Genomic DNA, 15,205 nt, shown 5'->3' on the forward strand with positions numbered 1-15,205 from the left:
AAGAAAGATGTCTCAATAGTTAAAGGTATAGGCACTGGTTTTAACTTCAGAAGAGAGGACAGTTTGACAGTTTAAGGTGTTTTTTGGCTCAATGCTGAATTGGGCATCTGTGAATTGGGCATATTTCTGAGGGAGGGAGAATTCATTTAGTAATTGAGGGATAGCTAATTCATATAGTAAAATGAACGGTGGCTTTCTCACTCTTATGAAGAATTTCAGAAATAGGGGTTATAAATTTAAATTACAGGGGTTGCTTTGGTTTAGATTGATTGTTGGAAAAAGTTGCCTTCACAGGTAGTTGAAGCTGACAGTTTGAATAAATTCAAAGGTCAACTGGCTTACCTGTGTGAGGAGAGAAGCATATAATTTGCATTTTCTTATCTACTTTTTTTTTTTTTTGCCAGTGCAGCAAAAGGCTGTGGTTTTCTTGCACTATAGGGTGAACACTGTTACTACTATGGCTACTATTAAATGTGACAGAGAATTGGACAGATACTTTTATAAATTTATGTTAGACATGTTTTCATTTCAGTTTGAAAATTAAACATGGCAACATAAACCATGTGGGTGGAGATTCATGTGGTAGACATTAGGTGGCAGCAGCTGCCTGCAGAGAGTCAACACAACAGATGGAAGTTTGTTCCAGCAATCAACCACCCGCTGGCTAAAGGCAAATTTCTGCACGTCTATCCTACATCTGTCTTTCCTCAATTTGAATTTATGCCCTCTCAGGTGATTATTCTGAGCGAGAGGAAGAATCCCATCAGCATTGAGCATGCTCAAACCATTCAAGGCTTTATACACCTCTATCAGATCACCTCGCTGGTGCCTAGTCTCCAGACTGTAATTTGCAAAACTTAAGCCTCTCTTCGTAAGAGCACCCCTTTGTTCCATTCACTAATCTTGTTGCCCTTCTCTGTACTCGTTCCAGCAGCTCCACATCCTTCTTGAAATGAGGCCTCCAGACCTGTATACAGTACTCTAGGTGTGGCCTGACCATCGATGATATATAGAAAAATTCCTATATATCATCGACAATACACCATGAGCTACTCTTGCAGCCCGTCTGCACTGCTCAGAAAACTTCATATCTGCCTGCACAACCACCCCCAGGTCCCTTTCTCTACCACTGTCAGTGTAGTACCACAGAGTTGATACGTTGCTCTCGGGTTGCTGTTTCCCATATGTAGTACTTTACATTTTTCAATGTTAAACTTCATTTGCCACCTCTCAGCCCATCTGCTCAACCTTTCCAGATCCTGTTGCAGTAGCATAGTGTCAGTGGTGTCCTTGACAACCCTGCCAACCTTCGTATCGTCTGCAAACTTGGACATTAAGCTTGATATACCATCATCAATATCATTTATAAATACAGAAAACAATAATGGACCCAATACTGAACCCTGAGGGACGCCACTAATAATATTAGTCCATGATGAGCAGTGTCCATTGATTACCACTCTCTGTCTTCTCCCCCTCAACCACCCCTTTATCCATAGCAGCAATTTGCCTCCAATGCCACACTGCTCCAATTTGTGCAGCAGTCTTCCATGTGCAACAGTATCAAAAGCCTTTCTAAGATCCAAGTATATAATATCAAAGTTATTCCCTGCATCCAATTCTTTTGTGACTGCATCATAGTATCCAATCAAATTGGTCAGGCAAGACTTCCCCTTAACAAAACCATGCTGTGTCTGAGCTATAACTGAAGTCTTGTCTAGATGATCCTGCAGTGCTTCTTTAACCAGTGCCTCCATTAATTTTCCGGGAACAGAAGTTAAACTAACAGGTCTATAATTACTTGTGTCGCCCTTTGATCCTCCTTTGTGAATTGGGGTCAAATTTGCACATCTCCAGTCCATGGGTACTTCCCCTGAGTCCAAGGAAGCTCTCATAATTATGGATAAGGGTTTGCTTACTTCCTTTGCTGCCTCCTTTAATATAACTGGATAGATCCCATCCACCCCAGGTGCCTTTCTTGTATTTATCTTCAACAATTTCTCCTCCACTTTACTCTCAGTTATTACAAGATTCTCTAGCTTACTGCCAAAGTTGAATACACCTCTGGCATTCCCCTCGCTGAATAACTCCTCATGTGTGAATGTCGATGCAAAATATTCATTTAGTTTGTTAGCTACTTGAGCAGGATCATCAACAGTTGACCCATCGATATCAAGTGGACCAATCTGATTCATCCCCTTCCTTCTAGAGTTTACATAAGTAAAGAACTCTTTGCTGTTTTTCTTTGCATCCCTTGCCAAAGATTTCTCGTAATCTGCCTTCGCCTGCTTAACTTCCTTTGTAATTTGGTTACAGATCAACTTGTATCTATCATAGGCTTCTGTGTCACGTGTTAATTTGTATGTATCCCATGCATTTTTCTTCTCTACCATATGTCTCATTAGTTCATCTGACATCCACTTAGGCCTAAACCTTGACCATTTCTTAGTTGGTATGTAAAGCCTAGTAGCTTCCAAGATAAGTTCTTTGAATGCTTCCCATTTTGAATTTGCTGTTGGTAACATCATCAGTTGGTCCCACTGTATAGAATTTAAATACTGTCTCAGTCCATCGTAGTCGCCTTTACGAAAGCAATAACCCTTCCCTTTACCCCTAATGGTAGTTACCTCTTTGTGTAAATCCCACTTCAGCACACTGTGATCACTGCCACCTAGTGGTTCATTTACCTGCAGATTCTTAATGCATGAAGAATCACTACTGATAATCAAATCAGGAGTATTACTCCCTCTAGTTGCCTCCCGAACATGCTGATGTAGAAAACAGTCATCCAGTAAATCCACAAAAGCCTTGCTAGTGTGTGAGTGACCAGCCCCCAAATTCCAGTCAGTATGTGGGAAATTAAAATCCCCCATTATAAGACTCTCTGATTTACTGGCCCACTCTATTTCCCTGTACAATTTCGTATTATACTCATCAGAGTCATTAGGCCTATAGCACACTCCTACCATCAATTTTGATCTCCCAGTGCTTATATCACACCAAACTGACTCGACACTGCACTGTCCACTGTCCAGCAATGTCGACTGGCTTCACTTCCTTGGATTTTATGTATTTCTTAACTAATAGCATAACCCCTCCTCCCTTCCTATCCTGTTTATCCTTTCTGTAGACATTGTACTCCCCAAATTTCAGTTCTGCATTCCTTATATCTGTGTGACACCATGTCTCTGAAATCCCCACAATATCTGCCTTTGATGTTTTGAGCAATACCTCAAATCCATCAAATTTATTTACTAAACTCCTAGCATTGGTGTACACGCAAGTATACATGCACCTGTTCTTTTTCTTAGCTACCCTAACACAACCCATGTGTTTACTTGTACCCCAATGATTCCCAGCAGTCTCTGAAATATCCTGCATCTTATTTTCCAGGCTGCGGCTCATTCCAATAGAAGCAGTGCAAGAATCACTTTCACCTCTGCCAGTGGCTACTGTTAATCTATTAGACCTTGTATCCCCCAAATCTAGCAGTTTTCTGACCCACCTAACACTGCCTCGATAGCATCAGCAAACATTCTTGTACCCTTTCTATTTAAGTGTATCCCATCCCTGTAGAAGCAGTCTCTCCTGTTAACAAGTACAGACCAAGCTGAAAAAATTTTACCCCTTGAGCCTTGCACAATCTTTCCAGGGCCGAATTGATCGATAGGGCTCTCATCATATACTCCCTCCTATCGTGTCTGGGCAGAATTGCAGACACTTTCAATTTCAACCCTAATTCACGGCTTTTTTTCAACAGTGACCTGTACTTGTTAAGTAATTCCGCCGGTCTCCTACTCTTAATATCATTAGTGCCAACGTGTACAACTATATCACCTTTTGTGCCCTTAAAAGGTGATATCTGCTCTACGTCATCAAACTTTGTCCTGGCAGACATACCCTGGTCTTGTTCCACCTATCCTTTTTACAAAGCATGTTTCCCGTTTCCCTGACAATAGAGTCACCAACAACTACTAGTTCCTTTGGGACCAGTGCATTCTGCCTTGGGGACTGCCGCTGTGTTGCGTGATGACCAAGTGAAAGCTCTGGCATTGGTGTGGGCAGCTGAGAGCTTGATGGACCCTCACTTTTAATCCTTCGAGGGCATCCACCCTGTCCTTCAAGCTCTCATATAGGCCCATAACAACGCTGAGTTGTCGCCTGATTTCCTTACACTCCTTGCATCATGCACACACAAAGACATCTCCCATGGCAGTATCATGTCCCGTACCTGACTGCTCCACAAACATCAAGCAAGTAATGAATTTTGATAGGCTGTGATTCAGAGGGCAACTGCCCCCCCTCAGTTCTCCCCTGAGCCACAGCACTCCCATTTGCTTGAGCCTTTTGCTTTGCTGCTCTGGTCTGAGTGATGATTTGGATTTAATTTCAATAAAATTTCAATTTCAGTACAAAATTAAAACCCTGAACTTATATCCCAACACAGTTATAACGCTATATTTATGTTTCAGTATCGAGTATTATCTTCGAAATCCCTTTATATAACTTCCATATCAAGTTAAGTATTAATTATTTATTTTTTACTAATTATTTATGTTACGTAACCCAAGTCGTTATATGTATAGTTAAAAGTACAATTTAATTGACAATGAAGTTCAACAAGATTAATTATCTGATTAATTGACAATATTATGAACTATACCATACTATACTATATTAAGCTTATGCTATCTATTTCGAGATATTTTGTATCGCGTAACAATGGCGGCAATTACGAACTGTAAACACATGGATTTGATACCCTTTCAGATACTAAGTAATACCTACAAAATCTCTATCTAAGTTACTTTAAACTAAGTATCGTAAATAGGAATATAAAGCTACTCTAGAAAAAAAGTTAATATGCCATTTAAGCTAATAAAACAGAAAATAAATCAGAATAAACTTCTCTGTTCCAGGAGTGGCAAAAATGTACGTCCGCACAGGCTACGCTCGTTCTCTTCTTATTATTACTACTACTACATCAAAGACATAGATGAATGCACAGAGTGTTGATTTGGTTATTGCTGCTGAAGTGCTGTGCCTTGTGGTGAACTCATGATTGATGAATCATGGATTCACCATGCTTCATCAATCATGAGCACTTCACTCTGGAGTTGAATCAAGCATCCATGCAGTGGAAACTTTCAATATCCTCAGTAGCAAAGAAATTCAAGCCAACATTGAGTGCATTGAGATCACTATCTTTTTAGAAAAAGGATTTCTTATCAACTTCCTTCACAGGGGGATGAGCATCAATTTTGATTCCTACTGTGCAATACTTGCAAAAGAAAAGAAACCTATCTTTACTTTTCTGGTTGTTGAAAAGAATCTTGCTGACCATTGATTCCAGTCAGGTTTTAATGTCTTAGAGGTAACAGAGGTATGGCCCTGTGTGTAGGCCCCACAATCCTTCCAAAATAACATCAGCAAGCTGGTGTACCAATGGAATAAGTAGCTCATTGTATAAGGGCAAATTATGTAGAAAAGTGACTTTAGTGTGGAATACAATCCCGAATGTATAAATATATTGTTTTATGTTTAATCTATGAGAAATAAATTTATGAATGTAACCTTCTCATGTGCCCTCTTATATACTTTTTTTTTTCACTTTCACCTTCAATGTTTTTAAATTTTATTTTTATTGCTTTAAGTTTATATTATAAGTATACTTTTTTGTTTACATCCCATTATTGTCTTCTTAAGGATGTTCTATGCAAGAGGAAGATGATTAAGCATAACTGTAAAATTTAATTAACATGTCAGTGAGTAATAGCATTTGAGGTTAGCAAGAATTGAGTTTTTGATTAATTAGTGAAATGTATAATATTCATTCATTTATATGCATTAATAATGTTTCATGTTAATTATTCTACAATTTAGTCAACTCCTCATGAGACATATCGACGTCGTAGTGACTTCATTAACAATGATGAATATGCATTGTATATTAGAGATCACATACAGCCAGGTATGTGGGTTCGATGTTGCAGAACATATGAAGAGGTTCATGAAGGAGATGTTGGGCGCATTGTTAATGTAAGATGCCATTTATATTTTTCTTTTGAATTTTACTTTTGTCTTTTGCAATTATATTTGGATTTTAGGATGATTTTACATAGGAAAACATGTAATATATTTATGAATAATTGCTAATAAAACAGCTTTTATATCATAGATTTAATATAGGTTAATATAAATAATATGAATTTTAGTATGGGTTAATTAATATTGTCAGGGAAATGGGTAATATTTTTGTAATGAAGATAGGTGGACTAGAACCAGGGTGTGTTTGCTGGGAGCAACAATTGATAATGTTACCAGATTTTAAAGAGGGGTAAAGAGAGAGCATTATTATTCATGTGAGGGCTAACGATATTATATTAACATGACCTGATGATTTGTTGGATAAATATAGAACCATACTGAAAAAGTGCCGTGAACTGTGTATATCAATTCTGCCTAGACATGATAGGAGGGCTATGCTGAAAGCCTTGTGGATTAATTCTAGATTTGAGGAGGAGTCTGCAAGACTCTGGGTGGGGGAGAAGATTTTATCAGCATGATCTGCAATTAGCAATAGCAGAGGCATATGATGCAAGAAAACAAGCTTATGCAGCATCACTTTGTAGATAGAGGGAATTTGTTTTGTAGAGGTGGTATTCATTTGAACAGGGTGATGCAAGGGTTGTTGCCATTATCATTGAAGCTGCCCTAAGAGTTCAGGAAAACTGCTAGTTAATGGGGGGAAGAAAGAAGGGTAATATAGACCACATTTTTCTGATGATATGGGTCAAAGTAATGCTTGCACATATATCAAAAATTTTTGCTTGTTGCCACAACAACTAATGTTGATATGTTCTGAGGGTAGCAATGTTTCAAATGAGAGGGAAGCTGGGGATACAAACCTAAATAACTTCAAGGCAAGTGTCATGGTAGTAAACTGTAGAAGATTACTTAGTCTCAGCTGTGTTTACAGTAATATCGAGAGTGTCATCAGTAAATTGCCTAAATTTGAACTCTTAGTTAGGACAACTAATGATGACATAATAGAGCTAACAGAAACGTTGTGCCACCAGAAAATTGGGGATGACGGGTTCCACTATGGTATGTATAATGTATTTGGGAAAGATAGGTCAGATAAAAGGGGTGGAAGGGATCATGCTTCTTATCAAAAGCAGCCTAAGTGCAAAAAGAGTTTTTGCTGAGTCAGAAGTTACTTCTGTCAGGATACAATAAGTATAGTGTGAGTTGGAAGAAAAGGTATAATGAGAGTGAGATGATTGTGAAGAGTACACATGCAGATGAGAGTCTCTACACACAGATGGAATGGACAAGCAAGTGTGAATGTCTTATTATAGGTGACTTCAATTAGTCCCTAATTGATTGAAATAAGTGAGAGGGAAACTTACTGGGAACAAAATTTTTAAATAAACTAGATGTTTATTATTTGTACCAGCATGTTAGAGAAAATACTAGGAGTAAGAATACTCTTGACCTCATCATTGCTCATGAATTAGATGCCGACTGGGCTAGCCGGATGGGTAAAGTGCCTGCCTAGCAACCCAAAGGTCGCGGGTTTGAATCCCACCTCGGGCTTGGATCAAAGTACTGCAAAAACCTTGGGAGGTGCATTATGGCCACAGAAGCCGATGCGCCAACAACTACCAAATAAAAAAAAAAATTAGATGACATTAAAGTGCCTAAAGTACAGGAACCATTGGTAGAAAGTGATCACAGTTGTTAGTTGGAAGATGAAGAAATATGTTGCAGTAGGTAAAGGCTTGGGTTTTAATTTCAGAAAAAGGGCCATATCAGTTTAAGGCACTGTGTTACTTGTCTTATGGCATTAGGGGTTTCCCCCATTGTGTGGCATCTGTTGATTGGGTGATTGATAGGGTGAATACATTAGAATCATGGAAAGCTTTTAAAGCAACAATCATGAAAACCATGAATGCAAGTATTCTATCAATAAAATATAGCACTAGGAAGGTGCTGGGATGGATGAATACAGAGCTGACCAGGCTAATAGAGCAGAAAAAGAGCAATGAAAAAGTACTGAAACCCCTACAACAGCTACTAGTCGATCTGAAATAGTACCACAGATAAGGTTAGGGAAGTGAAGACTAATTATGAGAAAGCATTGGCTAAGAGAGCAAAGAATGGAAACAAGGAGTTTTTAATGTATGTGAATACAAAGAAGAAGAAAAAAAATTGAACCCTTGTGTACTAGGTGTGGGATAGCCTTAGATAACCCAGATAATGTTGCTGATGAATTGAATAGGTACCTCACGTCGGTGTTTACTGACAAAAGATCCTTTATGCTGAAGAGAAGCTGAGCAATTTTAAATTAGTGATTTTGAAATACGGATGACTGTTTATTAGAAAAACTTTTGAGCATAAAGGTAAGTAAGTCTCCTGGAGTTGACACATATATATATATATTTATATACACCCAGTAATTTTGATGGACGTGGTCTGAGAGTGTATTGGACCATTGAGGTTAATTATAAGGGCATCTTTGGACTTGGGAAACATTCCTTTGGATCAAAGTACCAAGGTATTGCCAATACATAAAGGCAGTTATGAGTGAAGTTATTAACTATGGACCAGTTAATATCTGACTTCACTGGTTGGGAAAATCTTAGAGGTAATGATTAAGAGTGCAATCCAGGGACATTTAAATAGAAATGGTTTTGTTAAGGGACATCATGTTTAACTAACCTGGTAAGCTATTTAAACACAGTTGCTCATGAGTTAGATGTAGGGAACAATTTTGACATAGTTTATTTGTATTTTAGCAAAGCATTTGACTCAGTCTCTCATGAGAGGTTGCAGTATAAGCTGGAACATGTTGGTATTACTAGAAAGAGTAAGATGGATTGCAGGTGGTTTCATGATAGAATTCAGAGGGTTGTGATTAATGGATGTTCTTCAGTTTGGTGTAACGTCAGAAATGGAGTCTTCCAAGGATCGATTCTTTGACCACTGTTGTTTCTAATCTTCATAAATGACAAAAATGAAGGGATAGAGGGTATTATGTCAAAATTTGCACAAGATATACAGATTGGGGAGTAATTAATGATCAGTGCCAATCAGGGCTCCTTCAGAATGACTTGAAGAGGCTTCAGGAATGGTTAGAAAAGTTGTAGCTATGTTTTAATGCAGAAAAATGCTGTTTCTTAAACTTGGGAAATAGTAGACCCCAAAATAAGTTATACACTTGATAATGTTGAATTAAAAAGCAGTAGAGGAAGAAAGGGATTTGGGGGTTATGATATGAAGAGTGCAGACAGGTGGCTAGGAAACCCCAGGATGTTCTATCGATTATTTGTTGAACAATATCCTGTAGAGATATGGAGATTGTAATCCCACTCTGTAAAACAATTGAAAGACTGGATTTGGAATACTGTGTTCAAGTATGAAGACCTCATATGAAAAATGACATTGAGCTTCTTGAAATGGTCCAAAGATGGGCAATGTGCATGGTGAGCTTGATAAAAGGCGATCATTTAAGGAAAGACTTCAGTTATGTGGGCAATAGGGCTTGCCAACCAGGTGCCTTAGAAGGGGCCTGAATGAGGTTTATAAGGCCCTGAAAGGGGACATAAATTCAAGTTATATGGGAAGAGATTTACGCTAGGTTGTGGGAAGTTTTCATTTAATCAGTGAGTTGTTGATTACTGGAACACGTTGCCTTCACAGGTTGTTGAGGCTGACAGTTTCAAGAAATTCAGAGGTCAACTGGATAGTTATCAATGTGAGGAGGGAAGTATTTTCTAATGTAGGGTGGTTTTTTTTTTTTTTTTTTTTTGGCTGGGGCTACAAAAGCGTGTGGCTTTCTTGCACGATATGGCTAATATTAATGATGAATGTAATCCAGAACATTGTGAATTTATTATGTCATTAATTTGTATAATTGCATTATTATTTATTTAATTATAAATTATTATGATTAAAATAAATAGTCTAAATAAGTAGCAAAATTATAATTCCTGTTTATACAAGAATTATAATTTTATGTATGTTTTTGTTTATTGTATGTTAATGTTATTTTATTATATTGTGTTATGAAATGTTATTTTACATTGTGTGTTAATTTAATTTTATGTATGTTTGTTTGTTTTAAAGTTTTGTCTTAGTGGCATATTGGTTATGAACTTTTGATAAACATTTATAATCATTATATTAAGAAGATATTTAAATATAGATTAAATGATTTTCTTCCTTTAAGTGTTATTTTAAAAGGTGGTGATTTTTTTATAGTCTGCTATAAATGTGAAGATAATGTACATATAAAAGTTATGCTTTTCTAAGATTTAAGTTTTATTAGCTTTTGGCTATTTAATCAGTTGGGAAATATGTTTATTTTATATTTTTATAAGCATTTCAGTTAAGTTTATAAATGAAAATGCTCATTTCATATGCAAAAACATTTTTATCTCTTAAAATTAAATTATAACTAGTTCATAAAATGAATTCATTAATTTGTGTGATATTTCATTTTTCATTAATAAGTAAATTATCAAAAAGTTGGAGAGATTTAAAAATAATTATCAGCCTCTTTGAGGTTCTAGGTTATGTTAGAAGTTAACATTTTGCGTGACCATCTAGTTAGAAATTTAATTTCCACTTTCTTTAATTCTGTTTCACCTGTCTTTTTTTTTTTTTTTTTTTTCCTTCTTTTTTTTGTGTCATTGTGACAATATTAGAGTAACAACAAGGGTCACTCCATTTGGGGGACCCTTTTTTATACTCTGGAATGACCATTGGGATCAGAGGAATTTAAAATTAATTATTTTGACAATGAATGCAATCATTAGCCATCATACAGGCTTGTTCCACAGTCCATTCAGTTGTGTGTTAACGCAAGAGCACAGACCTACTGTGCTCTTGCGTTAACCACTTGGCTATGTCAGGATTATTCATCACAGTTTACTTAGATGAATAACCAGAAGTACTTGAAAGTCTAGAATTCAGACTCTGTGTGGCATTGTTAAATTAATCTGTTTGAGGCGAATGTAGTATACAAAATTTGAAATTGGCATTTGAAATATAATTTAAAATAATTTTATTAGGTTTTTAATAGTTTCCTTTTATTTTATTAAATATATACCAATATGCTTATGACCTTCCAGTTGGACAGAGATGGCCTTCATGATCTGAATGTTCAAGTGGAGTGGCATCTTAAAGGTGGAATGTATTGGGTTCGATATATCCATGTTGAATTATTGGATGTACCACCAGCAGCAAGTACTAATTCTATTAGAGTGGGTGACAGAGTCCGAGTGAAAGCATCTATAAGCACACCAAAATATAAGTGGGGTTGTGTTACTCATAGCAGTATTGGTATTGTTACAAGTAAGTTTTAAATTACGTAATTGATTTCTTTAAAGTTTATTTTGCTTAATTCTTTCCCTTTATCATCTGCTGATAGTTATTTGAATACAAGTTGTAGATTAATTTTCAGACTTTTACACACAAAATTTAAAATCTATAGAAATTTTAAGTAATATTTCTAAATGTTCAAATAAGAATGTGTGATGAGAAATTATATTTCAAAATAGCGATTTTATATCACTTAACTTATTGGATTTTATTGGAAATTGATAACATGGGTCAACAATTATTTTTCATTGGGAAAAAAGTATATGTACTAGATAGGTCTTTGGACACTGATTCCAAAACTGTTTTAGGTTTTCCTCTAGAATGTAGTTTTTGTGATGAAACTGATTATACGAATATGATGAGACTGATTATATCACTCACAGACCTACTGATTATACCTATTCAGTGAACTTACATGAATATAATTATTATTTATTTCTTATTGTTTTATACATTCATATTTATATAATTGTTTGAATATATCTGCATCCTAATTATTTCAACTAAATTATTTGATTATAATATGTTTCAGCTGATTTTGTGAATTAGTTTTCAGGTATAATGAAAAACATTCATCATACCTCAAAAGTGTAAAAGTTACCCATTCAAATTCTGCCAGGAAATTTGAACAATCACAGTGGATATTTGAAAATTTACCAGTTATGTTTTCACTGTCCTCTAAGTGTGCACAGGCAGCACATTTTATTTGTACAGCTTTTTTAAATTGATTACGTGACTTGTTGGAGAAAAGGAAAAAAAGCTGATGCTGTTTGCCATACCCATGATATGGAGGGAGCCAAAAGACCACAATAGTAATTGTTATTTTTGTAGTATGAATGTAATTGGATTCTCAGCAAAGAATAAGCACAAGATTGTTTATCCAGACCTGGATTCAGTGATGAGACCAATCCTTCACAACAACAGTATACTAATTCTGATACCTCTACAATGTGGACTAGATTCTTTAGAATATGAAATGGAATGCAATGAAAGTGTGATTGGCAGAGAAATGAGAACTGTAACTGAGCCTGAGTACACATCCGACAAAGAGACATTGAAGCCTGAACTGTTTACCCAAGATGGATTGAATGACCTCATCAGAAATCTAGCCTTCTCTCCAAAGATAAAGTGGAACTTCTTGCCTAGAGACTAGAAGCAGAAACACTTTGTTAAAAAGAACGTCAAAGTGCCTCTATTGAAAAAGAAACCAAATTTTGGTAACATTCTTTACAGTAAAGAGTCTGCCCTTCTGCAGCATTCATTAATGGAATATTCTTGATGACTGCAAAGTCATTGCTATGTTAATGGATGTTAATTGGTGCATTGCTGTAAGGAGTATTCACAAAATATTGTTTCCTATACACATGGGATAGCTACTATAGTCCACTACATCAGATGTGACTGGTCAGAAAAAAACACATATGAGCTAGGAATGAGCAGTGTTATTGGATCCAATGAAGATTTCTTCTGCTTTTCTGCATTAAACTCAGCCTAATGAAAAACTTTGTGATAAATTTGTGGGTAAGATAACTTTGAAAGGATTTCATTACTTAAATTTCTCTCCTGTAAAAGAGATCTCTTTTTGGACTGATTGCTCCACTCCCCTTGACCTCTTTGCATGGCTTGAACATGTAAGTAGATTCCCAAACTCTTTATTTGGGAATCTTTTTTCTGAATTATTTTTTAATGCTTTAGACATCAAAATAACCATTAATAACCTGCTAATTATACTAGGCCTGATAATATCCTCAACATTGTTATAAAGCTTACTGGCAACCAGTCTACTGCTATATCACTAATTAAATTGTTTCAAGGATTCAGTCTGCCTCTTCTAACTTCACAAATTCTATCTCCTCCTTTCTCCCACATTCAGTATGGAAAGAAGGGTATCTCCACTATCACTAATCTTTTAGAAACTACTTTTCTTGTCTGATGATATTAATTACAAGGGTCAGTTTGATTTGGTTTACCTTGATTTATCCCCTATATTTTATACTGTTTTCCCATCAGTGCTTCTGTACCTGTTTGAGAAATTTTGTGGTGTAGAAAGTAATTTGTTCTTTTTCATACAGGAATCCCTCTTCCATAGAGCCCTTCTCCTACAGTTTAATTATTATCTTGTAATTAAAGAACTATCCACCAGAATTCCGCAGGGTGTTACTCATTCTGCCCTTCTCTTCTTTGCCTTAATCCCACACTTCTGCTTATGCAAGCACTCCTCATTGTTTATGCCGATGCTAATAAAATCTTGGATATCTCCACCTCAGTTCAGGAGGCACAGAAAAAAAAACTTACCTTTTTGGCCTTCATACTAATCCTGATAAGTGTGCCCACTTTCTTTTTTTTTATCTCCAAGAAAACGTCTCCATTCAATCTTACCCTTCTTATTGGTTCTAAGCCAGTTAAAGTTGTTCCCTATTATAATGATTTTGGTGTACCTTTGATACTAAACTTATTTTTCATTTTCACATCAGTTTTTTAAAGCTCTATATCTCTCTTTAAAATGTGGCTTTTTAGACAACATGTCTCCAACCAGATACAATTCTTTGCTATATAAAAACCTATTTTTCTTTCTTATATCTTATATGCTGTTGAAATCTGGTCAGCTGCTGCATCTTCCTACATTAAGGCTCTCTTGGCAGAATGAGCTACTAACATGTACTAACCTAAAAGCTGGCCACAAATACACCATCGCCTGCACCAATTTAAGTTTTTTGCCAATACAGTGAGAAAACTTAAATTGGTTCCACTCGTGCAGTTGCTTCACATTAAATCTTTAGAGACAATTTCCAAATTTTTCTTAAATGTTTGGCAGGTTCCTCCTATTTTGGATGAGATTGGCTGGCACATTCCCCCAGGAATACCAGACAAAAACCATCATTAATTCTTATCTCTAATTGAATCTTTTCTCCTGGTTCTTTCCTTTTCCGTTACTCATACTTATTCAGCAGCCTAATGTTGACATATTCTTGTTCTCTGTACCACCAGTACTGCAAGGAAACTGTTAACGTCATCCTATCTTTTAACCTGTGTGTGTGTGTGTGTGTGTGTGTGTGTGTGTGTGTGTGTGTGTGTGTGTGTGTGTGTGTGTGTGCATGTCTTGTTGTTTTTGTTATTATTATTATATTTGATTCTTGATGTAAATAGGACTCATTTTATTGTTATTTATGTATCTTTGTGATCTGATGCAGACTACTTCTGGCCTTAACTGTATCTAGTAAGTTGTCTCTAGTCAATTGTATATTTGCTTGGCACAACAAATAAAGAAGGTATTTATTTAAATGAGAAATTTCCAAAGATAAGTTCTGCAATAATGAAAGTGGGAATCTTTATGGGCCTCAAATTAGAGCTTCTACAGGACAGATATTTTGATTAATGTCTCCATGTATTAGAAAGTAAATGCATGGCATGCTTTCTGATGGATTTGTGGAAACATTTTGGAGAACTATAGGTATCCTGCATACAAAGATGGAGTGCAGAAACTAGTGCATATAAAATGTTGCTTGGTGCATATAAAGAAATGGGAAGTCATTGTCACCAAAATATAATTTTTTCAAATGAAAATGCATTCTTTCATTTGTATTTAGACATCTTTCCCAAAAATGTTGGTGCATTGAGTGATGAGCAGGGGATGATTTTATTAGGACATTAAGTCAATGGAAAATTGCTACCAAGGTTTCTGGAATTAATGTATGTTTGGCAGACTACTGCTGGATATGGTACTGTGGCATTCTGGACAGAGTGTACCAAAGGAAATCATCTACACAACATTTTTAAATTGTACATATTTAAAAATGTACAATTTAAACCCAATAAA

The 15,205-nt window shown here is 36.0% G+C and overlaps 1 protein-coding gene across 1 annotated transcript in view; it reads left to right on the forward strand.

Annotated features, from left to right (window-relative positions):
- HERC2 (E3 ubiquitin-protein ligase HERC2) overlaps positions 1–15,205 on the forward strand; it is a 971,627-nt gene that overhangs the window by 467,160 nt on the left and 489,262 nt on the right. Inside the window, exons 44-45 of the mRNA XM_090372402.1 lie at positions 5,884–6,039; positions 11,139–11,361. Coding sequence (XP_090228528.1) covers positions 5,884–6,039; positions 11,139–11,361 — 379 coding nt within the window. The remainder of the gene's footprint in view (positions 1–5,883; positions 6,040–11,138; positions 11,362–15,205) is intronic.

Source organism: Mastigoproctus giganteus, chromosome 1, assembly GCF_048544385.1.
Source record: "Mastigoproctus giganteus isolate SK-2022 chromosome 1, ASM4854438v1, whole genome shotgun sequence".
In the NCBI taxonomy this organism is placed as follows: Eukaryota; Metazoa; Arthropoda; class Arachnida; order Uropygi; family Thelyphonidae; genus Mastigoproctus; species Mastigoproctus giganteus.